This window comes from Pseudopipra pipra, chromosome Z, assembly GCF_036250125.1.
Source record: "Pseudopipra pipra isolate bDixPip1 chromosome Z, bDixPip1.hap1, whole genome shotgun sequence".
NCBI lineage: Eukaryota > Metazoa > Chordata > Aves > Passeriformes > Pipridae > Pseudopipra > Pseudopipra pipra.
Window position 1 is genome coordinate 1,719,370 of NC_087581.1, and position 25,298 is coordinate 1,744,667.

At 46.6% G+C, this 25,298-nt stretch overlaps 1 protein-coding gene across 5 annotated transcripts in view; it reads right to left on the reverse strand.

The window, feature by feature from the left end:
• The window catches only part of CTIF (cap binding complex dependent translation initiation factor), a 147,520-nt gene that overhangs the window by 37,226 nt on the left and 84,996 nt on the right, over window positions 1-25,298 (reverse strand). For 3 of the 5 annotated variants that reach the window (XM_064642371.1, XM_064642373.1, XM_064642375.1), the window contains 2 exons: window positions 6,601-7,042; window positions 4,553-4,882 (listed from right to left, as the gene is read on the reverse strand). In XM_064642371.1, the coding sequence (XP_064498441.1) occupies window positions 4,553-4,882; window positions 6,601-7,042 (772 nt within the window). The remainder of the gene's footprint in view (window positions 1-4,552; window positions 4,883-6,600; window positions 7,043-25,298) is intronic. The other 2 variants (XM_064642374.1, XM_064642372.1) reach the window with 1 other exon arrangement.

The window sequence follows — 25,298 nt, forward strand, 5'->3', positions numbered from 1 at the left end:
TGTGCAATAGGACGTGTATTAGGGTATGTAATAGGGTATGCATTAGGGTATGTATTAGGGTATACCACAGGGTAGTTCATAGGGAAAGCATTAGGATATATCATAGGGAGTGCATTAGGATATGCCATAGGGTATCCAACAGGATATGCACTAGGGTGCACCACTGAGTATGCATTAGGGTATGAATTTTGGTATACATTAGGGTGTGCCCTAGGGTATGCCACAGGGTACCTACCCTACAGGGCACGCAGCAGGATGTGCCACAGGGTATGCAACGGAACCAGCCCCTTTCCACTGGCACCAAGGCATTTCCACCAGGCACTGGCTCTCTGCAGTGGGCTCTGCTGCTGCTCTGTGTTGGGATGTTCATTTCATGATGGGTGGTTGTCTTTTTTTTTTTTTTTTTTTATTATTATTAAAAGAAGGTATCAGCCTTCTGTTTGATGTGCTGTTGGCCGTGGTTGCTAAGGGGAGCAGTGTACAATTACAGCCCCAGTGATGTCCACTCTAATAATACACTTGGCTCTGCATAGCTCAGATGCAGACACAGCTCTGCTATAAAGAGCACGGTTGTTCCAGCAGAGGAGTACTCCAACTTATGTTACATGTGAAGGGTTTGTGGCACATTGCTTAACACCCTCCAACTGAAAAAAAAAAAAAAAGAGCCTGGACATGCCAGTGAGTGAAACTGACAACCAAAAACCTCTCACAGGAGACTTACTTTTAATGTATTAATTAAGAAGGTATTTCTAGAGGCGTGAAGAAACTGTATATGTGTCCACTAAGATGTTCTTGCATGTCCCCAGCCATTCAAGCTCCCCAGGCCCAAGTCACTCAGGCCTATCCCAGGGGCTCACACAGCTCAAAATCACTCCTGCTACCAAAACCCTAAACCAAACTCAACAAGGAGAAAATTAAACCCAAATCACAGAATCACTGAATTGTTTAGCCTGGAAAAGCCCTCTAAGATCATCAAATCCAACCATTCCTCCAGCACTGCCAGGTCCGCCACTGACCCATGTCCACATGCCTTTTAAATCCTTCTAGGAATGGTGCCTCCACAGTGCCTAGGCAGTCTGTGTCAAGGCTGGACAACCCAGATGCCAAATGACCCCTGCAGTGCCCAGCTCCCTCATGGCAGCATCTCCCCAAGCCTACCATCTCTCTATTCCACAACTCCCCTTTCCACATCACTTTTCCTGAAAGGTTCACAGCACCCAAACCCAAGACTCAGTCAAGATTTTGGACCAAAACATAAACTGATGGATAAATTCAAACCACAGTTTTTCCTGACAGACCCCCTTAGAGCACGAAATGTACCAACACTGGCTGGGAGGAAGCTTTTAGAGGAGCTGCTGGCAGGAAGGGGGATGATGTGACAACATTCCAGTGCTGCAGCACTGGCATCTCTTTTGGGATCAAAACAAGTCCCCTGAGATAAGCTGTGAACATGTGCAACCCTTGAGCATGAGTGCCTTGTCAACAGGTGAAAATATAAGAGGATCCAGGTTAAAAGGAGAGTTTCCTGCCTGTTCTGCAGCAGAAGGCCTTGTTGCTTGTGTTAAGGTCCAGTGGGGCACAGGGACGCTGTCTATAGGTAGAGGACACTGTCCATAGGTAGAGGGATGCTGTCTGTAGGTAGAGGGACACTGTCTATAGGCACAGGGACGCTGTCTATAGGTAGAGGACACTGTCTATAGGTAGAGGGATGCTGTCTATAGGTACCAGGATGCTGTAGGGCATCTCAGCAGGTTAATGCATTAATTTCTGAGATCCTCTGGTGGGGCAGAGCTGTTGCCTTCACAGTCCTGAGAGAAAGGGACAAACAAGCCCCTACAAAACAGGAGCATCTGCCGGGAGCAGATGGGGGGGCGAGAGCTCCAGCCCCAGGCGCCAGCAGCACGGGGAGGGGATCACGTTGATCCCGATTTATCACACCCCGGCAGAGTAATTCCCCAGCTCGCCAGTGCCCAGCGAGCCGAGCTCCTTACGTCCGGGGATCAGATTAGTCTGAAAGGTGCTAGAGAGACACAAATCCTGCTCTGGAGCAGGCATTTTATTAAAGGGGTGTTTTTTTGGGGGTGGGTTTTTATTTTGGTGCTGTTTTTTTTTGTTTTTTTTTTTTTTTGATTAATGGTAAATTATCTAGAAATGGCTGATGGAAAATATCTGATGTGCTGGAGGGGTCAGGACTGAAGCTAGGTAATGTTAAATCATCATTCATATATCTATCTATCTACCTATCATAATATATCTATATATATAAAAAATATATATAAAAATCAATATTTATTTTTATATATAGATATATGGGTATATAATGATTTATATCAATGTATTATTATATCAATAGGATATCCACATTACTCCATAATATGGTATAATATCCAATATGCCTTACTGATATTGATAATACATAATAGATCAATTCCAATATACCATATTGATATCAATAATCAACCCCCTTATTTTATACCAAGGCAGTTGGAATGACTTTTGTGCCTCATACCTGAGTCTGTCTCCAGCCAGAGCTATCAAGCTTGAATGCATAAAACAATTCCTGGTTTAGGGCTTAACCAAAGTATTTAATGAATCTGTGTCAGTGCATCCAATTGTTTTGGTTGGAAAGAGAAACTGTGCTTAGAGAAAGTCAAAATCCTTTACTATCAGAAAGGAAATGTTAAATTATTTAATTTCACATAGCACTTTGCTTTTGACCTGTGGTGATCTGTCACCTTTTGTCCCATGAAGACATTTATAAAACATGTGCAGTTTGGGGCTGAACAAATCCCTTCTGCATCTCTCTCCTTGCTGCAGCACATGAACTTGATCACCCGCACACCCTGCTCACTCTTTGCACTTCATTTCTCCTCATCTCTCCCCAGTAGACACCATGCTCCAAATCACACTGTGACTGGCTACATGTTCCTGAGAAGCACTTTGAGACTCTCTGGAGATAGGAGATATATTATTTATCCTCCTACATTCATCCTGTGAAGAGTTGAATGTGAATGCACTCATTCTTGCCCATGATGCTGCAGTACAAATCAGTTTACTGGGTCTGTTGGCATGGGTGGAAATGCTGGGACGAGAGAATAAAGCAAATTGGAAGAGTCCTCCCTAACTCAGGACCCTCATCAGCCTCAATATTTTGCCAACACCCTGCTGCCCCTGGCCGTCGTTCCCAGACTTTATTTTGGATTTCCTAGGTCGCTCAGCCAAACAGGAAGAGACACAAGAACCACCTGATATGGGAAGAGTGGGATGTACAGAGGGTCTAGAGCTGCCTCCAGCCTCTTTACTGCTAAATCTGGGACTGATTCTGACTGCAATTTGTCTCACTCTGATTTATAATAGCTTTGGAAATAAAGCGATCTGGAGAAAATCACCACCTGGTACAGGCAATGGGCAGGTTTGTGTGCTGCCCAAGGGCTTTGCAGGGCAGAGAAGAGAAGGAGTGGGCATAGGGACAGAGCAATGACAGAAGCAAAACTGGAGCAGAAACTTTGCAGAATTATCTTAGGTTACATTAAATATTGATTTTCATAATTTTAATTTGTTCCTTATTTCTCTGCTTGCTGTGATGCCCAAAGGTCAACTCAGTGTACAGAAAGCCAGGCACAGCATCCAAGACAGGATCTCCAACAACAGCAGCAAGAACAATATCAGTCAAAAAACTGGAGCTCTGTATGTCCCCCAGATGAGATGTGTGTGTATGGGGGAACGGCCAATGGAAATGCACATTAAATTAAGGATGGAAATTCATGGTTTCAACTCTGTCTCCAGAGGCAGAAAGTTGGAGGTTCCCAGAAAACAACCCCCACTTTGATGGTGGTACTACAGTAAAAAATGCTCTTCTCAGCAGACCATGGGCAGTTGAGGACAGCCGTTTTCCCCCATCATCCACCACTATCAGAGAATCATCTAAGTTGGAAAAGTCCTCCAAGAACATCAAGTCCAACCATTAACCTCATGGACCAGCTATCAGAGCCACTGCTTTTTTTCTGCCCCCCCGCAACTTCACTGTCACTGACGGTTTAGGAGCAGAACAACCAACCAGCTCTGCAGACATCAGTAAACAAGCCACACAGAATAATGAGTGAAGGCACAAATTACTCCAGTTTTTTTGCAACCAGAAACCAAGAGCGAGCCCTTCAGCCAGGTGATGCAACCAACAGCCCACTCAGGGACCCTGACTTAACTTGGTGCTGAGATGGACCCTCCACTCTAACAGCCCACATTGTAAGACCCTCCCAGTTCACTTCATGCCATGGGGATGCTGCCTCAAACAACTGACTCATTTCACAGATGGGCCCTGGTGTGAGATTCTGTAATTCCACGTAGAGTTCACGAAATAGGAACAAAGAGCAACTTGACAATGCCCTCAGTGCCACATTTTCTATGGTAACCACAGACAAAATGGCAGCTACACTTCCATTCTCTCATCAGTTGGGTTCAAAGGGAATTTGGAAACAGCTCAGCTCCAAACAGATGGTTAAGACCAGGTGAGGTGATGCTGCAGGTATCTAACAAACTTATTTTTTCTCATTACCTGCAACATATTGAGGAGCAGACTCCGGAACTTGGTTCCTTCCACCATGAAAAGGGCCATTTTGTCACACAGCTTGGCTGCTGTGGAAGCAAAGCTGCGGTCCGTCACCGCTTTCTGGTAGATGGTCTTGACTATCTCGCCCAGCATCTCCTCAGAGTTGGTGGAGTTCTGGGCCTCCTCCATGAATGTGGTGAGCTTGGAGTCAACATCACTGCTGTTGTTCCTCATGCTGTTGAGAATTTCAATTAGTTTGTCCATTTTATTCTTTTCAGGGTCGGTGGTTTCCACCGTAACTTCGTCCTGGTCCGTGAAAAGGGAAAGACAAGGCGTCTGTTACACAAGGAAAAAACAGACATATCAGCCCTTGTCCTTGCACAAGCAGCAAAGGGGGAAGAGGATAGGGGAGACATATAAACAGACAGAGAAAAGAGAAAAGACAAAGCATCTTTTAGCAGCATGATGGTATAATCTCAGCATTGAAAGCTACAAGCGCATGAATCCTGCCCCAGAAATGTTCTCTTTCTTCATTTCCCACAGCACTCCATCCCAAAGTCCTCCCCCCTGGCTCAGGGAGAAGATGTCCTTGAGGGTCCTGAGCCATCATGCCCTGAGTGGCTTTGGCATCTCGGACCAGCTTCTGGTGTCTGTGACATCATGATAATGGACATTTTTTGTGTCTCTGCTTAGAAAGTGCACCGATGCTTGCAAAATTCTCAGACAACAATCCTGCAAAAATACCCACTTTTTAATATATATTTAAGAATGTAAATTGAGATCAAAGATGTCACATCAGCATTCGAAAGACTCTCAGCTTTTCCATCTCTTGGCTGTTACACGTTTCACTTCACATCATTACCACAGAAATTACTGCTTCTTTTCAACATTTTATCGTGCATTGCTCCTTCTCCCCAGTGTAAGGCATTGCATCCCACTTGTTCTGGCCTGCTCCTTTCTGCACCTCCACCTCAGTCTTACACTGTGCTATGCAGTACAAACCTGTAGCAGTTTTCTGGACAACACCAACACCAACCAGTTGGAGTTGTCCAAACCTCCCATCAGGAGGCTGGTTGTGTTGACAACACCCACCCAAAAGTGGGTGCTTATGTGTGTGTTTCTTATGAGACTCTAAATTCCCGAGAAGAGCATTAATATGAATACACTGAAGGTCTCTGCCATACTCCCATTGCTTTAAAGAACATAAAAATAACTAACAAAATCTCTTCCTCCTCCCCATGCCACATACAGAAATAGTAAATCCTCATGCATTCAAAGGTATAAATTTCCAGCATGCACTCCCATGGAATCGTATGTGTTCATGTTATTTTTGCTCTGTATTTTGGAAATCTCATTAGAGATACCCTCTCAGATGCATTTTCCAGCCTTACGGAAGAATCTCAAGAATTTGAGTTTCACAGGGGGCAAATGGAGATATCATCTCCAGATTCCTCAGAAATCTGTGGTTGAATATTGTTTCCAAAAAGGATTTCTCCTCCGTCACTTGCATGCAATAGTTTTGTTATTGTTGGGTTGTTGGAAGGAAGGGGGAAAAGATAAGGGCATTTCAATTCATTGCAGAGATAAATGGATATCAACTTTAAAGTACCGGAGCCCAACTATTCAGCACTCAAAAGGCAAAGCTTGGCATTTAGCTCTGTACTTGTGGACAGACAAATCGCCTTTTTTAGATGTTTTTTTGCAAAGTGGATGAGCTCTGCAGATCAAGAGGGAACTTGTGTGTGCACCCTTCCCCAAGGGTAGGGGGAAGCCTTCCCTCACGGATAGGAGCAGAGTTCCCAGTCCTTGGAGAACTCAAGCTGGTAGCAACCTCAACCAAGAAGTCAAGCACAGAGCCTTAATTATGTCAATAAAAAGCCTCCTAAAGAAGCACAAAGACGCCTCATGAGAAGCACTGACACCCGGAGATTAAGGTAAGTCAGATGCGTTGATGGGAAGGTCCCCTGAGCCCACCCCACCTTTGTGTGGAGAATGGCCAACAGCCATATTCTCGAAAAACCCCAGAAACTCGAGGTTCCCCTAAGAAATAATACCTTTTCTTTTAGTCTCCTCCGCAGCCTGTCTTTGGACGACTGAAGCAGATTGATCTTGGGCCTTTCCCCGATGCGCTCGTGAATGCTGTCCTTCCGCTTGGTCTCCGACTCCGGGGTGTACTGCTGAGGCTGCTTCTCCACAGCCTCTGGGCCTCGGGGTGCCTCCGTGGGGATGTGCACCGTGCAGGCGGAGGTGTCCTCGATTTTCAGATTCTCAGTCTCTTTGGCGTTTCTGTGCGTTTCTTTGTCGTTGGGCGAGTGCTTCTGGTTGTGGTGCCATCTCCGGTTCTGGCTGTAGCCGTGGTGGCCCGTCCTGCCTGAGGAGTGAGGGGCCTGGCCTCCTTGGTAGATTTTCTGGTGGTCCCTGTTATGTTTGGTGCCACCTTGTTGATGATCCGCGTGCTGCTGAGACTTGTTCCCACTGGGAAGTCTCTGCTGTCGCCTGGAAAGTCAAAGAAAGTCTTTAGTTAATCTATTCCTCCATGGTTCTGCTTGGTCATCACATCTGTCCCACCAGACAGCTCGGCCCTTGGGAGGGGACCACAAAGAGGGAGCCAATTTCTTGGCATCTAAAATCTACCACAAACCCATGCTTCTAAATCTCTTTCAGTTAACAGTCGTATTTCAGCTGGAAGTTTTTCTTGAGTTAGATAACATGACTTTGATTCCCAGGAAAAACTCCCCCAGGTTTCTTTGTTTCTTCCATACTAACCAGGGAAAAACTGGTTAGCCCAGCTGAGCAGCAGGAAGTCAGGTAGGCTACAAATACCAGGAGTTATTTTTTTCTGAAGTCTTAAGGAGCTCCTGATACACCTGGATACACCAGCATCACCTGCTCCTCTTGCCTGCCAACATGGCACGCTGCTGCATGGGTTTGCAGTGAAACTTTTTAAGTGGATCAGGAATTTCTGGGTGGGAAAAAATAAACTAAAAAGCAAATTATCAAGTAAACTGGTAATTTGCCCACACCAAATGGTTTTGTTTGGCCTTACTTTATGCATGTCCTTCATGATTGCTACACTGGGACAGGACACATGCATGGCTGAAGAAGAAGATGAGGGCCATGCTTGGCTCTGGCAGCACGGGGAGGCAGGACCACAACCTCCAGATGGAGGGCTGCATGCACAGAGCTCCAAATGGATAACATGGAAATTCAACAACCACAAAGAGGAGGAACTGCCCAAAAAATGGTTTACTCGAGAGACTGCAATGTTTCAGAAGGAGTGAGCAAGCCCCTATGTGCTGGCTGTAACCAGTAGCCGAGATGGCAGGTCTCCAAAAAAACAACAGTCAAATGGAAGAAATGCTTTGGCAGCCTCAGACATCTCAGATTTCCAAACAGGCTGCAGCGTGGCTATCCCCAGTGAAGAAGGCAGAGCTGAAATGCCATCATCAAGGATGCAGCTAAGATGGAGATGGTCCTGGCACTGGCTGCCTTCACCTGAGACGATGCAGGGTTACCCTATGCCCACCTGCAGCTCCCTGACTGCCTGCTGCCTTTTTAACACTCAGTCTTGGCTCTGAGAGCACGTGGGATGTTTTAATGCCTCGCTCCTCACAAAGCTGCTGGGAGCAGTGCTTGAGGGTGGCACAGGACATGTCCCCAGGATCATCCCCAGAAACAGGGAAACAACTGTGAGTGCTGTGGTGACCACACCAGTCTGCATCTGTACTGGTTTTGTAGCCATAAAACCCGTGCTCAGCCTCATCCCTTACCCCAAACCCTCACCTCCATTCAGATAAATAGCAGCTTTTATTTTAACCCTGTCCCACAGCAATTAACTTTATTTTCATCACTGGCACAGCTCAGCTCAGGGCGCTCAGATGAAGGAAGCAGCCATTCACAAATACATTTCAATGGTCAGTGGTTCAACAGCCTCCAACCCTGCCTGCCAAAGCCATCTGCCCATGGAATCTGTATTCCTTGGCATCCCCAGGAGTTAAAACCTATTTTCTGAGGCCAACTGGCTTTTAACCATAAAGAGCGAGGGCTCATGTTTGGCGAACGTGGGATGAAGAGGCTTGTTCGTGGCAGTGGAAGGAATTTGTGTTTAGTCTCAGACCACCAGATCCAGTTTTCTGAGATATTCAGTGTGTGGTTTTTTTGAATTTTTTTTTTTTTTTTTTGCAAGCTGAATGTCAGAGAATTAAAAAAACCAACCAAATAAATAAATAATAATAACAAAAAAAACCCCAACAACAAAAAAAGAAAAAGGAGATGGGAAAAGCTTTCCTGTTTTCTGGAGCTTACAAGTATTTTATGAGTACAGATCCTCCACATCAAGTTTTCCTGGCATTTCTTTGTTTCCTCTCAGTAACGCAATCACATAAACCGCTCTGTAAAGAGCAACGCTTATTAAAAGGGAATGTCAAAATAAAAGTTAGTTAAAACCCTTATCTGTTACTAAGCCCTCACAAGCTTAAGTGTGCAAGAGTTTTGTTTTCTGCGGTTTTGCTCTTCTCTCAAAACATCTGAGTTTTAACTGTTTGGTTGCACTTCAAGTCTTGGGTTATAAGCCAGACAGTCTGCTACTGTATTTAATTTGTAAATATTGCACAGAAATTATAAAAGTTGCACACAGACATGGCTTCAATTTCAGCAGAAGTAAGGTAAAATGCATGGAAAATGAGCTGGGAACTAAAATTCTGCTGTAAATTCCTGCAAGAAATGCATGCAGGGACAGTTTTTTTCCTAAAGACATAGCGATATTATAAGCCAAACCCTTTGTGTTTAAGGGCCATGAATGAAAAAAAAAGGTTTAAGATTAAAAAAAAAAACCCAAACCAATTAAGTCAATGTGGAATGTGCAAGATTGTTCAGTTTGGGGCTCCTGCAATAGGACAGGGGAGGACAGATAGCTCCATCCCTGTTCAGGACAGATAAGAGGTGATACCCACATGGCAAGGGGCAGAGCAAACACAGACCAAAGCTCTGCAGTCACTGACCACAGGATGGAAAATATCAGAGTTAAACAAGCCTGGGGGAAAAAAAATGCAAGAAATAAAAGGAAGGAGAATGGCAAACAAGGAGCAACGTCCGTGACTTGGCAGCAGGCAGGGGTGTAGATGATCATCCAGCATTCAGGCAAAGACTAGTTCTGTGCTTTTATCTTCCCAACACCCCAGTGAAGAAGAAAAGCCAAGAAGAAATAGGATCTGTGGGGAAGAAGAGCCAAAGCAGGGAGAATGGGGCCCAGACCTTAAAAGTTTTTTTGACTGCACAGCATCTCAAAGCCTGGGAGGTTGGGATGACCTGTCCTTGCTCTCAGGTGTGACCAAGGAGTTGCAGACACACAGAGCTCCAGGAAAGGGCAAGAGGGGGACCTGGGCACTCCACCATGCACCCACTGTGGGTTGTTGATGGAAACAACCTCGTGCTTGTCCAAGGGCAGGAATGTAGGTGCACAGATGGCAGCTTGAGGTGTTGTCCCAAGATGGTGCCTTGGAGTGATGTGTCAAGGGAACCAGACCAGGTAGGAACACAAAGGCATTTCCCAACCTAGGCTTTTAGGTCTGAGATGCTGAAGGGAGGAAATGCTGAAGCCCAAATCACACAGCAACATCTCCAAGAAAAGCAAGAATTCACCCCAGAAAAATGCCGCAGTTACTGGGAAATCCTTCCCCTGCCCTTCTCTGCTCATCCTTAGCTGTGCATGCCTTGCAGGGGGCCCTACTTCAGCTATGAGAAAGAGTATCTAGACAGCACAATCTAGGCCTCTTATCTCTTGACTCCATTTAACACTAAATAACTATTTTCACTTCAAAGGCCGAATTCCAATTAATTTCAAAACTCCCCCGACTTCAGTGGGACTGAGGATTTGGCCATCAGTCATCGTAGAAACTGAGAGACACAAAGAAATTGGAAAAGTAGTCAAAACCAAGGGCAGACACTCGGGGTTGCCAAGCTGGAAATAGGATGGTATTGCTTCTGCTATTGTTTCTCCACCCATTCTTTTATTTAATTAACTAAACAAGATACCTTTCAACAGAATTTAGATCTGACAAATGTCTGCTCTGTTGGAGAAGCCTACGAGAACGAACCTAAGGCTTCAGCTGTCTCAGTGATTACCAGCCTACGTGCTCAGAAATACAGGATTCCTGCAAGTTTTTACTACATGGTTTGCTCCCAAGGAAAGGAGCTGGAAGGCACAAGGCTGGGGAAAATAACTCCAGACACGTGGACAGCTGTGGTCTAAAACACAGTTGCTCTGTCCTGTCAGCCCTGCCTGTATCCCCCCTCCAAGCAAGTCAAGTCCTCCAAGAGCCCCAACCATTTGTCTGGCATGTGGAGAGCTGGAGGACAACATGGGGTTACATTCTCCTGGTGGTTGCATGGAGATTTGGTTTGGCAATTCTTACAAACACTAGGTAGGGAGTTACATTAGAGCACTGGTCTGATCAGGAGTGTGTGAGGGAGCTGGGGGGGCTCATCCTGGAGAAAAGGAGGGTCAGGGGGGACCTTCTGGCTCTGCAACTCCCTGACAGGAGGGGGGACCTGGGGGGGGTGTCGGGCTCTGCTGCCAGGGAACAAGTGGCACAATGAGGGGAAACGGCATCAAGTTGCACCAGGGAAGATTCATGTTGGATATTGGGAAAATTTCTCCACTGAAAGGGTTGTGCAGCCCTGGCATAGGGTGCCCAGGGCATTGGTGGAGCCTCCATCCCTGGAGGGATGCAAAAACCTTGCAGATGTGGCCCCTGGGGATATGAGTTAGTGGTGGCCTTGGCAGTGCTGGGGGAATGGTTGGACTCCATGGTCTTGGAGGTCTTTTCCCACCTCAACAATTCTGTGATTCTGTGCATTTCTAGTGGCACTCGAGACACTTCCCCCATGATGCAGAGCACCTTGTATGGCCAGACAGACTAAGATCCTGTTCCTGGACTTATGGACTGGGTGCTCTCGACATGCTGGTTCCTGCCTTTGAAGAACCTGTCTGAACACCCCCAATCCCAGGCAACCTTCCCATGGGACAAACTTTCAAGGATATTATAAGCTCCTTGCAGAGGAGAAATTTTGATTTAGTCCTGCTTTTGTGCAAAGCTTGATACTTGCTGGGCGTGGCCAGGGCCATCCAACAATCACGAACTAATGTGGACTTGCAGCCACTTAGGCAGAAGGCTGAGAATGAAGAGCAGTGACATGGTCAAGGTCAAACCTTCTCTATCCCCTTCATCCCTCTGAAGCTTGAAAGAAAACATTCCTCGCCGCATTTGGCAGATCGTAAGTTTCTCTCCACCCTTTCCCCTGCCCAGAGAGGGTCTCATCTCTGTGCCATGATGCACAGGAATATAATGCTAAGTGTTGGAAGTATCTCACGATCAGCTTTGCTATTCACTTGCCTAACACTGATTAGCAACTGCTGTTATAAAGGACAGATTAAGATCACAGAATCACAGATTAGTTAGATTTGGAAGGAACCTTAAAGATCATTCAGTTCCATTCCCCTAGATCAGGTTGCTCCAAACCTCGTCCAACCCGGCCTTGAACACTTCCAGGATCTGCTGCAGAAATGGACACTGTGGGATCTTCCACTCTCATGAGGACATCAGATCCCACTTATTCATGATACCCCTCAAAGTTGGAGTAGCAGAGCATCCCCAAGGAACTCAGCAGCTGTACCTGAAAATGAAGAACTGGGGCTGGATCTGTGGGATGACAGGCCACCGCTCTCAACCTCCCTTCTGAAAATCCCACCACAACTTTCCATTCAGGGAGGGAAATTAAAGAAACAAAACCTCTTAGAGTCACTACTGAGTCAAACTCACAATTTAGCAAGTGGGTTCTTCCCAGCTGTACTAGCTAGCTGCCCAGGATACTCATCCTCAGCAGGGAAAGGGCATGAAGAAGCAAAGTCCTCTGAAACATTCCCTTGAATAAACCAATTTCTCCAGGCTCAGCCTTTCTGAATTAAGTGTATTCCAGCCAGACCAGCTGCTTCACTCTGTGTGATGCAGCTCCATAAATAACTGCACTGGCACCCCCAGGGAGGTGCTGCTGCAGAGGTTTGGGCATGGCAGTACTGCTGTGGTCAAAAACACTCATCATCACTGGCTTTGGGCACCTAAGGGATGTTGTGGTCCAAACTGGATGGCCTAAAGGATCTCAGTGAGGACCTGGAGGAATTTTATAACATCTAAAACTGGTCCTGGAGGTCTGGGGAATATTGTTGTTAATATAACAAGGAAAATGGCCTGACTTCCCTCAAAGGTATTTTCACCAAACCTACTTCCATCAAAGGTGCTCTGATGTTTCACGTGCATGTATAATAATAACTCAGCGTTGCTTTAGTGCATCACAGCCCAGCTCTGGCCATTTTCTATCCTTGTTATGTCTGAGAGTGAGAAACACTCAAATAAGCTTGACAGTTCCACACAATTTAATCCAAAACCTCAAACCCCCCCCCCCCCGAAAGCAACAACCAACAGCTCCAAGGACGAAGAACACAGGATTTGTGTGTGTTCTCCCTTCGGCTTTCTCTCTCAAACTGGTTTCACTTGGCTCCAGTTTCATTTTTGTTTGCATTTTTCCCAGATGAGAAGGGAACAAGATGTCATGTCCACTCCTGAGAACAAAAATGAAATTATTCACACTTCTTTCATGCCTTTCTGTCACTAGGGTTAAAGGCCACCCCAAATGCTAGACTAAGCCCACGCTGTCTGGACAGACACAGCATTTTGGAAGTGTAGAAAATCCACCTGTCAAAATGGTGGTGATCGAGATTTAGAACCACCTTTGAACAGCTGAGATGAAGAGCATGCTTTAAGTCTTACACGTGTGCATCTTTGAAAACATACAGTGAACTCCAGAAGACAAGTACAGCCAACAAAAACAACGCTATGGGGGTAGAGATGTTTTTGATGAGGCTCACAGCCTCTGGCTGCTGGGAAAAGCATTACAGAACCTTCATGTGAGCTGCCTACATGGGCACAACTTCTCTTGTGCCTGGACATCACATCTGCCTTTGTTTGTTAGAGATGATTTCGTTTGGCCTTTATAGCATAATTAGACTCACTATAAAACCAAGAGCATTGATTTTTACAATGAGGGTTGTAAAACACTGGCACAGGTAGCTCAGAGAGGTGGTGGATGCCCCATCCCTGGAAACATTCAAGGTCAGGTTGGACAGGGCTCTGAGCAACCCTGGTCTAGTGGAAGGTGACCCTGCCCATGGAAGGGGGTTGGACTAGATGAGCTTTAAAGGTCTTTCCAAATCCAAACTATTCTATGCCTTGTACATCCAAAATCCCCACTGACTCTCAAGCAAACGGATAAATGAAGAACTTCTCCCCCCACAGCGATGGGTGGGACATTCACAGGACCGGCACACGAACACCCAATCCAGGCTGTGCTGCAGGAGCAGAGACAGCACTGCTGGGCTGAAGGACATGGCACAACATCCCTCAGAACAGACTCAAAAGCGTCGAAGAGCGAACTTGTGTCTACTGCTGAAGTCCAGTAGAAAGCTCTCACACACTGAAATGCTTGGCTGCACAGGCTGCCTGAGTCAGCTATTTTCCTCTAAGCTTCATGGAAATGAATCTTCAGGAGGAATTTAAGTAGCTGTTTCACAACACCAGCTTGGGAAAGACATCCCAAGTACAGATGGCATGTGAGATAGCTCCAAACCAGCTCTTTTAATGCTTTGCTGGATCCCCCACAAATCATTAGGGATGTCCAGATGGAAGCCCTTGTTGCATAGAGCGGGCAACCAGCTAGGAAGGCACCCCCTGGACTTCAAGGCTGAATGCCCAGACTGGTGTAGAAATCACTGCAATGATTTCAAATGGAAGTTGTTTGGAAATGGTTCTCTTCATAAACTACATTACTCGGAATTATGTTGTTGCATTCTCAGCGTACTGTAAACATGATTGCAAAAACTACACGAAAACCATCGGAAAAGACGGTGACAAAGAACTGAATCCAGTTTAGATGAAATAGTTTAAATTAAGACACAACCAGAGCATACAACATTTCCCAAACACGAATGGATCCTGGACTACTGGTAAGAATGTGACTCGAATGAATATAGATTAATCTTTTACTACTTTGCAATAAAAGAGCTTATACTTCAGACTCCAGGCTGCCTCCTTTAAAAATACACCCAGGCTGATCAGTTATCCTGAGATCTGATAATCCTCCAAGAGATATAAACTTTAAACCCATGCCAAGATGCACAGACAAGATGCACATAAACTTTAAACCCATGCACAGACAAAGCCCACCACCATCCCTCCATGGTCCTAGCCCTCAAGACACATCCTAAATAGTACCATGAGCCCCCACCTGCTGCCTTTTGTGTTCAGCTGTCCTCCTTCAGACCTCTGTGACTCTTTGACCTGCAGCAAGGAGACATCCTAGTTTTTTTTTTTTTTCCATATCCTATTTATACCAGTGCTTTCTAGTGAAGAAATAAATGTCTTTCCCGTAGGAGCTAAGGCAAGATTTGACAGGATCTCCTAACAGCTGTCCAGACACATGAGATGACCCAAAGTCAATGGCAAGCAATTACTTCCGACGCAGGGGTCCAGTAAAACACCAACCCAAGCTGCAGAGATGCTTTGGACTTAGGTGTGTCAGAAGCCTTTGCCAAACACATTGAATAAAATTCTTTAAAAATGATGTGGCAGGCTATAACATTTAGTGTGGAGTTTTGGGAGCCAGGATTAATCTGGAAATCAATTTACTGCAACCCAGTGACAATCCTAAGCTTTTTCTGAAATGCTCTGTCCCACTGTCAGAAGAAGAGTTCATAGAATCATAGATGATTTGAGTTGGAAGGGAGCTTTTACAGGTCTTTTAGTTCCTGGCAATGAGCAGAGTCATATTCAACAAGAGGAGTTGTCTACTCTTGACCCAAATCCTGCCTCCTTCCTTATGTTATCCCTAATGCTCTCATGGGTTTGCTCTGTCAGGGTCTGATTCACTCACAGAATTTACTTTCTTTTGGATAAGCTTCCACTCATCAGTTTTCATGGGAACACACTGCTTGGGGGCGAGGCACAGAGCTGGGTCACCTTCTGCAGCTCCAGTGTCACGTAGCTGTTGGTCCTTGCTGCCTGGGGACCAGCGCCCCCAGCTTTAATCAGGAAATTAGGATGATCCATAGCATCTGCACAATGCTGGGAATGGCTGGAGCAATGTTAGTTTAAATGAAAGAAAGAAGCCTGTTGTCCACTCATGCCCCGGAGGCTGTCACGCTAAATAAAGACATTATCAGAGAAAGAGCAGAGACTCAGCGCCTTCATGCCTGTCAATGACCCTGACACCTTCCAAATCAATCTAGGGACTCTCTTTCCCACAGATGGTCCCTTGGAGACAGACTGCTGTGGCTTCAGCAGGAATAAATGGAAACAAAACAGTTAACAAATATCCAAAAATAGAGCATAGTTAGCTTTTTTTTTTTTTTTAATATGGAGATGAAAAATCCCTGGGTGATTTATGTGCCAGCAAAGACATTAGTTGCATATAATAGATGCAATATTTTTAATACTAATATTTTGGGCTGAGACAAGAGCCGGAATGGAAAGTATTTCCAGTGCCTTGACTTCTTTATTTTGCAAACATCAGTTGCTAACTGGGGTCAGACAGAAATATTGTTTCTGCAACAAGAGCCCAAACAACTTGAGCTGGCAACTTCTTCACACACTGACCATGCCAGGAGGCCCTGCAGAGCTTCAGCACGTTGTTCCCTCCCAGGTCTCCGGGGCCAACGTCCCCCAGTTGGACTTGGAGGGAGAAGGAGTGGGTGGTAACTGGTCTTTTGCTGAGAGGCTGGCTACTTGTCATGGCCAAAAACTGGAAATCACCACCCAAACGGTGCAACCACACCACTGAAGTGCTGCTGGGCTTGTTCAGCTGGGCCAGGTCTCATAGAAAGACTTCATGTGACACAGTGGATGCCATAAAGCCTTTTTCTTATATCCATCTAAAGCATCAACATGTGCTTGCCCTTGTCTCTGAGTTCAGTTGCCATGTACTTCGGGGAGCAATTTGGCAGCGGGAAGCCCTGAGTGTTCATTCCAAAGCATCACCAGCAACGGCACATTTACATCTGAGGACTGAAAGCACGAGAAAGAAAAAGATTATTTCACTTCACATTCACTCCAGCAATCAACTTCTGACAACAGCTCCACGGACCCGTGCTGGAAAACAAGGTGTAGATGGATAAACCCATTTCCAGCGCCGAGGAGCCGTGCCGGAAACACTCCACCAAAGAGAAAGCCATTTCAATAACAGATCGGTTTCCTAGTGCAGAGGAACCTGCCGCTATATTTCCTTCCCTCAATTCTGGCCGGCTGAAATAGCATCACGTAGTCACTTGTGTTTTGCACCGTGTGACGCTGAGAGAGCAGCCCTGAGGGGCAGTCTCGTGGGTGCTGGGGTTCACACATATCTGGTGGCCACGAGGTTCAACGCAAGGTCTGCAGTGGGGGAAGGTCCAAACACAGCCCCTTTCCTCCCTTCTGCCTCGGTTTCTTCGCAGGCAAAGGGGAGATGCTGAGAGCAGTCCTCTGCCAAAAAGCGTTTCGAGGTGGATAAAACACTGCTCTGGTGTTCTACTGTTCATCTCTGGCCGTCTGCCCTGGGGACAGCTCTTGCATTGCTTCCCTGTGGCCCACCCTACACCTAAGTGACCCAGAGATACCCTACTGCAGCCTTTCAGTTTTCCCTTCCAGAGAGGGCTTACTAAAAAAAGGGAAAGTGACTTTTTACACAGGCAGATAGTCATAGGACAAGGGGAAATGGTTCTAAATTTAAAGAGGAGAGATTTAGATTAAATGTCAGCAAGAAATTCATCCTGTGGGGGTGGTGAGGCCCTGGCAAAGGTTGCCCAGAGAAGCTGTGGCTGCCCCATCCCTGGGAGTGTCCAAAGCCTGGTTGGAGAGGTCTCGGAGCAACCTGGTCTAGTGGAAGGTGTCCCTCCCCGTGGCATAGGGTCGAAATGAGATGAGCATTAGGGTCCCTATCAACACAAACCATTCTGTAATTCTGTGATTTTATAAAGATTAAAAAGGTCAAATTTTATGAAGGTCAGATTTTATAAAGATGGCAAACCTGGGTGGAGGGCCAAAAAAAAAAATTGCTCAGAGAGCTGAAGCACCTCTCCTGTGAGGAAAGGCTGAGAGACCTGGGGTTCTTCAGCCTGGGGAAGGCTCTGCAGAGACCTTAGTGCAGCGTTTCAGTACTTAAAGGGGAAAAGAAACATTAGGATCATTGAGTTCAACCATTAAGAAGAGGAGAGCACTTCTGGGAAGCAGCGCTGCATGCCTACCCCGTTCTTCTCATACTTCTCCTGGGGTCACCTGGTCTCGCGTAAGGCGTCGCATCTCTCCTCTTTCTCTCACGGACCTCCCGAGCCAGCCCCAGCACGCCTAGCGTGCAAATTAAAAACTCCTGCCCCTCCGCTGACAGAGGGCAGCACGGCAGACGCCAGGTAGAGCAGGTTATCTCCCGGCTGGGCGGAGGGGCTGCGTGCACGGCCGGCGGCGCACACGCGTGGGCAATTACCCGCGCGCCGTAATTCATTAGGCCGCAGTAACACAATCACCCAGCTGAGCCCTTCTAGGAGCAAACCGCCGAGACGATATCTTCCCCTGGGGACCCGCAGCCCGGAGAATTAATTTAGTGTAATAGCTCCCAGCGATGTTGGAGACAATCAAACCGAAACGACGATCTGTCTCTCAACTGTTTGCCGGTAACAAACCCCTCGGCTGAGCGCAGCAAGTACCAGCTGCTGGGACTGTCATGGCTATGAACACTTAACCCGTGAGGAGACTCATCGTAAAGGACCAGCATTCCAATAAGGAGATCTTCACCTCGCTCTCAAGGATGCTCAGCTTCAGCTGGGACAGCTTTCTTAATCATATGGTTTAGTTTTAGGCAGTCCTGTGAGGAGCAGGGAGCTGGACTTGATCCTTAGGGGATCCTTCTATTTGGAGGTGTTCTGTGACTGGGACAAAGGGGAATGGTTTTAAACTATGGGAACACATGTTTAGATTAGATATTAGGGAGAAATTCTTGGCTGTGAGGATGGTGAGGCCCTGGCATGGGTTGCCCAAAGAAGCTGTGGCTGCTCCATCCCTGGAAGTATCCAAGGCCAGGTTGGATGGGGCTTGGAGCAACCTGGTCTAGTGGGAGGTGTCCCTTCCCACGACAGGGGGTTGGAATGAGATGATTGTCAAGGTCCCTTCCAACCCAAACTATTCTATGATTGCTTTCTGAGATGCACCTTTAGTGCAGTTGCTCCTGAAAACATGACCTGTCCTTCATTACCAGTGCAAAGTTTCTGAATCTTAAGCAGAACTGCAACTATTATTTTATCATCTTTGCTTAGGTGCTTTCAGCTGCCTAGAAGAGTTTTTTTTGATCATTACACTCTAAACACTATGATTTATCCAGATGCTAGTATTGCTGTTCATCATTGCAGGCAAGTACACCACCAGACTTACTTCCGTCCTTAAAAAGAAAAAAATTACTGGTCATGAGTCTGCTCAGGAGAAGAGGCAGATTTTCATAGCAACCACTAAGCTGGCTCAACTCCTCTGCAACCTGCTCAGCATGCGTGGCTGTGACATCCCCACTGAGTTTGGGATGTTCCCTCTGCACCCACAAAGACAGTCCCATCAGCTCCCAGGAGGGCATGGACAAGACAGGAGCATAAGGAAGAGGATAAACCCCTGACTTCCAGATGCTGCTTCAAGGCTTCAGAACCATGTGCTGTTAAATCTAATTAATTTGATTTGGAAATCCTACTGAGAAGGAAAGGGGTGTTTCAACTTCTTCAATTCCTTCCCTTCTTCTCTCTTTCCTCTGTTCCAACAGAAGTTCAGTAAATACACTGCAAATCATTTAGCTCAATGCTAATTGTCAGTGAGTATCCAGTCCATGTCAAACATTTCGTTTTGTTCCAGCTAGGAATGGCCCTTTGGCCCTAAAATAACGTCTTAATATTGTTGCTTTCTTTAATAAACATCCTCTCCTCTCACTGCAAAGCTCTCAGTAAATGGCCCTGAAAGAACAAAAGACATTTCTGTATTGTTTTAAGTTCTCTTCCTTTCTGAAAAACCTCAATTAAAACGGTGAAAAAGCAAATGTGTTGCTACTATACTCTGTAATTATGAACTCATTTCTATTCACTCTCTCAGCAGGAGAGCTTTGTCCTGTTGACCCCTGGGAATGGGTTTCTAAGGCTCTTCCAAAATTTCACAGCCTTAAAACCGACACGCTCATGCCAGCCGTAAAACACGTTCACCTTCGCCTTCACCCAAGATAACTTGCAATCCTCGAGTCCAGGGTGAGGGCCGTCCCTGTGACTATTTTTATTTGTGAAAGTAGCCCTAGCGCTGGCCATGAATAGATTGGCAAGGGAGTGGCTCTGGAAACAGTGCAACCCCTCCAAGACAGCACGAAAATCGCGTGAATGCGGGCTGTCAGCTTCTTGTAGAGAGCTTTCAAATAAATGCCTTGCATGGCGTGCTCCTGAGTGATGGAGCTGGGACTCCCTTAACAATCTTTCCAGCACAAAAACTACCTGGCCTGAAGAGGATGCACGTGAGGGGGACCCCAACCTCTTGACTTGCCAATGGGATGTTTGTGGGAACACGTGTGGAGATTTCCTTTCGCGAAGTCCCCTTGAGAAAACATTTTTTGAGACAAGATGCCGGGACAGATTGGTTATATGTGTGTACATCCTGGTATCACATGTGTGTATATCTGCATCTTTAAGCACACAGTAAAAGATTAAGGAAGGTAAACAAGAGGTAAAACCATTTTTTTTTTATAAGACATGAAACAGTGGACAAGAAGATGATGCCTGAGAACTCAGAATTAGATAACAGTCAATGCAGATGAGAAGATTTTCACATAAACTAAACTAATACTGTCCTTTAAATACACTAGAATAAGTTAGAATAAAATTCACACATAGGACTACAAGCCACAGTGCTTTAGGGTCCAGTCCTGATCCTCCCATGATTTCATGTGCCAAAAACACATCAAGGCATAAATATTTATGCACATATACATCCATAACACAGCTTAGGCACAGCTGAGTACAGCTCGTCAACCACATTGCCAAAATCCCACTAAATCCCAAGGGTTTGGCTCAGTTCATGTTCTCTCTGAAATGGAAAGGCCAAAAGCATTGCAGCCACGCACCTCCTGATACCACCATCTCCTCAGACCCCTCCAGTTCAGCCAGTTCCTGCCTTAGGATGTACCAGATGCATCAACTGGACATCCACCCACCAGCTCTCTTCTGGAAGAAACCTTCTAGAAGGTGCAAATTGTTAACTGGAATGAAAATATTAGTAGACTTTAAGGGACTCAGGGCTAAACCCTTCAACTTGTGATGACAACACTTCTGTTGACAGCTGTTTATGGAAAAACAAGGGCAAAAAGAGGCTACTACGCACCTCAACCAGGCTGCTGAAACACCAGTGACTGGTGCTAACTCCTGTTCATCAGCAGCACCCAGCCAGCTTGGCTGGTAGACCTCGTTGAGGTCAGCCTCCCCAGGGGATGGGTAAGAGGGGCTTGTTCTGGCAGCCTCAGAAAGGGGTTCAGTTAAACAGGGGTGAGGGATCTCATCAGCCACGTGTGTCTCCCAGGTACAAACACAAGCACATTTTCTACAGGCACCAGAATGGCATGGCAGTGTCTGAAGTGGAGACTGCTGCCCTAAAGCTTCTCAGGAAGAACCAAGACAGTACTCTATGTGAGCATGAAAATGTCTAGGTGGATACCCTTGCTTTCCTTGGCTGAGAAGGGTTTTCCCCTTCAAGAGACAGGAGAGAATAGGATCATGGAATTGTAGAATGATTGAATGGTTTGTGTTGGAAGGGATCTTTAAATATCACTTGTTTCTACCTCCTACCATAGGTAGGAACACCTTCCACTAGACCAGGTTGCTCCAAGCCCCGTTCAACCAGGCCTTGAACAATTCCAGAGATGGGAAATCCACAACCTCTCTGGGCAACCTGTGCCAAGGCCTCACACCCTCACAGCCAAGAATTTCTAATATCTAATCTAACCCTGCCCTCTGCCAGTGTGAAGCCATTCCCCCTTGTCCTGTCACTACATGCCCTTGTAATGAAGGTCTCAATGTCACGTGAGATCAGAATCCCCAGTCTGAAGTTTTTGTTCCTGCTGAAGAGAGCCCAGAAACAAATCCCTGTCCCGGAGCTTCCTCCAGTGTGAGGTGGTTTGGCTCAACTCCTCCCACAGCTCTTTGTTTTTCAGACTTCCTTGGTTCTGGTCAACATGGGAAGGCAAAATAAAGCAAGGAAATCTGTTCTCTATAAGATGGCCAGACTAATGTGGGGGTGAAGCATCCTCCAAAACTTCACTGAACACATCCCCTCTGAGCATAACAGGAACTTTGGCCTCCAGTTCATATATGGTCAACATAGCTATGGACATGTGGTGGGATCCAGATGGTAGTGACATTGGAGATGCTTTATAGCATCTTGTTTGGCTTCTGGCCCATTCTGGTGCTGGTTTCAAAAGGTCTGGTGTTTGCCAGCTCCTTGCATGGATTTCAAGCTGTGCTAGGGCACCTGATATAGCAACTGTGATCATGGAGGTGAAGCCCAGCAGTCCCTGATAAAGGTGAGAGCTGAAATGAGGTCTCCCATGTTCCCCCACCAAAGCCTGTAACTTAAGAGTAGGTTACTCTCCTAACCTCCTCTAGTTGTAGAGGCAATATGAGCTCCTGTTCCCCATTCCCTAATGCTCACGAAAATCACAGAATTCCATGGTGTTTTGGGTTGGAAGGGACCTTCAAGATCATCTTGTTGCAAACCCCCTGCCAAGGGCAGGGACACCTTCCACTAGGCCTGGTTGCTCTGAGACCTGTCCAGCCTGGCCTTGGACACTTGCGAGGAGCCGTTGATGACAACAACTCACTGACCTCCAGATCAGCCCCCTGTGCCATATAGAAACAAGTTACCTAAAAATACAGAGTTTTGACGAAATCAGGTATCCCTCCACAAGGGAACACTGAAGTTCTCCCGGATTTTTTTTCTGGACCAATTATTTTGCTTTTTGTGAAGCAACATCATAAGACTCTGGGATTATCCAGCAGGCCATTACGTTTCTATTGAGGTTTCATAACAGTAACATGTTTTGCCAGTGGTACATAAAGTCTTTCAATCAGCTGCAGAGATGGAGAAAAACAACCTGCAAAAGCCTCCTGATGCCATAAAGTCTACTGGCAGCTTGGCAATTCAGGTTAAATTTAGTCTGCAGGACAGGGGTCACTGAGGTCACCAAGATTGTGAAAAAATAGGGAATAAAAAGTCTTGTGTTGCAGAGTTTTTATGTAATGACAAAGCCACTCTCAATAGAGAGGTGGCAACCCTGCAGCTGGGAAACGCACCCGGCTTGCTCCTGCCACTGCCTCCTGGCATTAAAAAGAAAGGAACAATGAAAGGAAAGGATTAAATTTGCTTAGATGAGTATGTTTTAACCCTTCTGCACCACGTCTTTAGCTGGACACACAAGGAAGACCGAGCATATCTGGAGAATGGTAATAGACATGCACGTCCTCAAGTCCTGCTCATGTGGAGCATGTCCTGTTGAACTCACAAAAGTTTATCTCTCTCTTTACATTAGTATTGAGCCACAGAGGTCTCTGATATTTACAGAAGTACCTTTTCCCTGCATTACATAAAATGTAAAAACCTTTTAGCTGTTGCTAGCATCAGGAAAGGAGCTGTAAACACGTCATTGCCTTCCATGGTATGTTTTGCCAGCAGGATTGGAGCTGCAACCATCTGCCTTCGGGGGTGACTCACGGCTGGGCATATTTTCACTGACACCCTCAAGTCTGCAAGGTCTTAGTGCTGCTCACAATGGCAGAAACAAGAGCAGCTGGGTGGAAAACCTCTACTCACCCCACCACAGCTTGAGACATGGGTGACAGGCAAAACAAGCTCCCTGATGGATGATAAATACCAACTGCTCCACCTCACTGCTACTGGTGCTTCCCTTGGACTGCTTGTTTCAACCCTCCTGCCATGGGAAGGAACACCTTCCACTAGACCAGGTTGCTCCAAGCCCCATCCAACCTAGCCTTCAACACTTCCAGGGATAGGGTGGCCACAGCTTCTCTGGGCAACCCATGCCAGGGCCTCATCACCCTCACAGCCAGGAATTTCTTCATAATGCCTAATTTAAACCTGCCCCCTGTCAGTTTAAAGCCATTACCCCTTGCCATGCTGTGTCCTGTTTACTGAGCCACAGTGCAAAGGCAGCAGAGGGTGCTGATGGAGCCAAAGAACCTCCAGACCTCACCTCCAAGAGGTCCCTCTTGGCGAGAAGCTGCAGTGTTACCCAGCAGCTCCACCTGTGGCTGAGTCACTACAGCAGCATGCCCACGGGGTGTCAGGAGGTGGCTTTTTATTATTTGAGGACTGCTCCTTCAATGGGGAGCCTGGTGCAGGCTTTGTTCTGAACAACCTCCTCCCAGGAGTGCAGTCCCAGTGCCGTGACCCCTGGCAGAGCCTTCTCCTCGACGCCTGGAAGGAAGGGCAGCAGGGCAGGGCGATGCCAGCACGTCTGGACAGCGCGGCTCTGCGGGTTGGAAAGGCTCCTGCTTGACCCCTCCTGATGCCATCTCTGCCCTGCTCCATCATCACCTTAACCAAAGAGCAGCTGATGGACTAACCAGATCTAAATGACACCAGGTCTTCATACAGACCTACGCAATAGCCTCATGAGAGGGTATGTGGAGTAACTACAAACACAGGGAGGAAGGACTTTGTGTCACTGCAACTCCCTTCAGTTCCCTACCTCTGTTTCTTCCTTGGTGGCAACCAAGGCAGATCTTCCTCTGACTTCCAGTCTCAATTAAATGGCCTGTTTTATCTGCTTGCTGCTCACAGCAGCATGTTTCTTCAACAGAAACAGCCCTTCTCCCCCTGCACCTTTCACCCCTGGGTATCTCGAGAGTATCCTCAGCCTCTGCTGGAAACAGCCGACATGTGCGAAGCAGCATTTCCTTCTCTGAGCCTCCAAGTTTATTTATCCTTCACTTCCCTGGGTGACTCTGGATCCTCATACTAACAAACATAAAGTAAAAAAAAAGAAAAAAGGCAGCGAACTTTTGCTTTCTATCTCATTTCATCTTAAATCCCCCTTGCTCATGGCTCCACCTCCCTCCAGCGTTATGTGGTGCTGCAGCTCCCACCTGACCCTGTATCTTCTCCCTGAATGAGGAGATCTTGCCCTCGAAGGAGCAAGCTGGGCCAAGCTGATTCCTGTGATGTTTTACAACAGGGTGAAGTGGTAGAATGCCCTTTATGGTGTTTTGAAAGGAAATTGTACAGGAACAATGTCCTGAGCAGCATGGCTATTGAAAACCCTTCACAAAAGGAGTTTGCCACAAGAGGAAAAGCAGCTTAATCAGTCGAACTAATCACTGTAGGTGGTTGAGTGTCCCTGAGGGTCTGTAAAATTAAATATAATGGGAAAAGAAATATATCACAGCTTGCCTACGCTCCTCAGTGGAGCCGCCAACGGATATGGGACGTTCCCTGCCTGGCCCCGAGCCCGCCATGACCGTCCTTTGGGCTGTCCCTATGCAGGACCACGCTCACCTCCATGTAAGACCCAGGCCAGGGCCACATGGCTTGGCTGGGATGAGCCCCAGGAGGTTTCTCAGCAGCTCAGGCTCTGACTGGGCAGTCAGGACAGG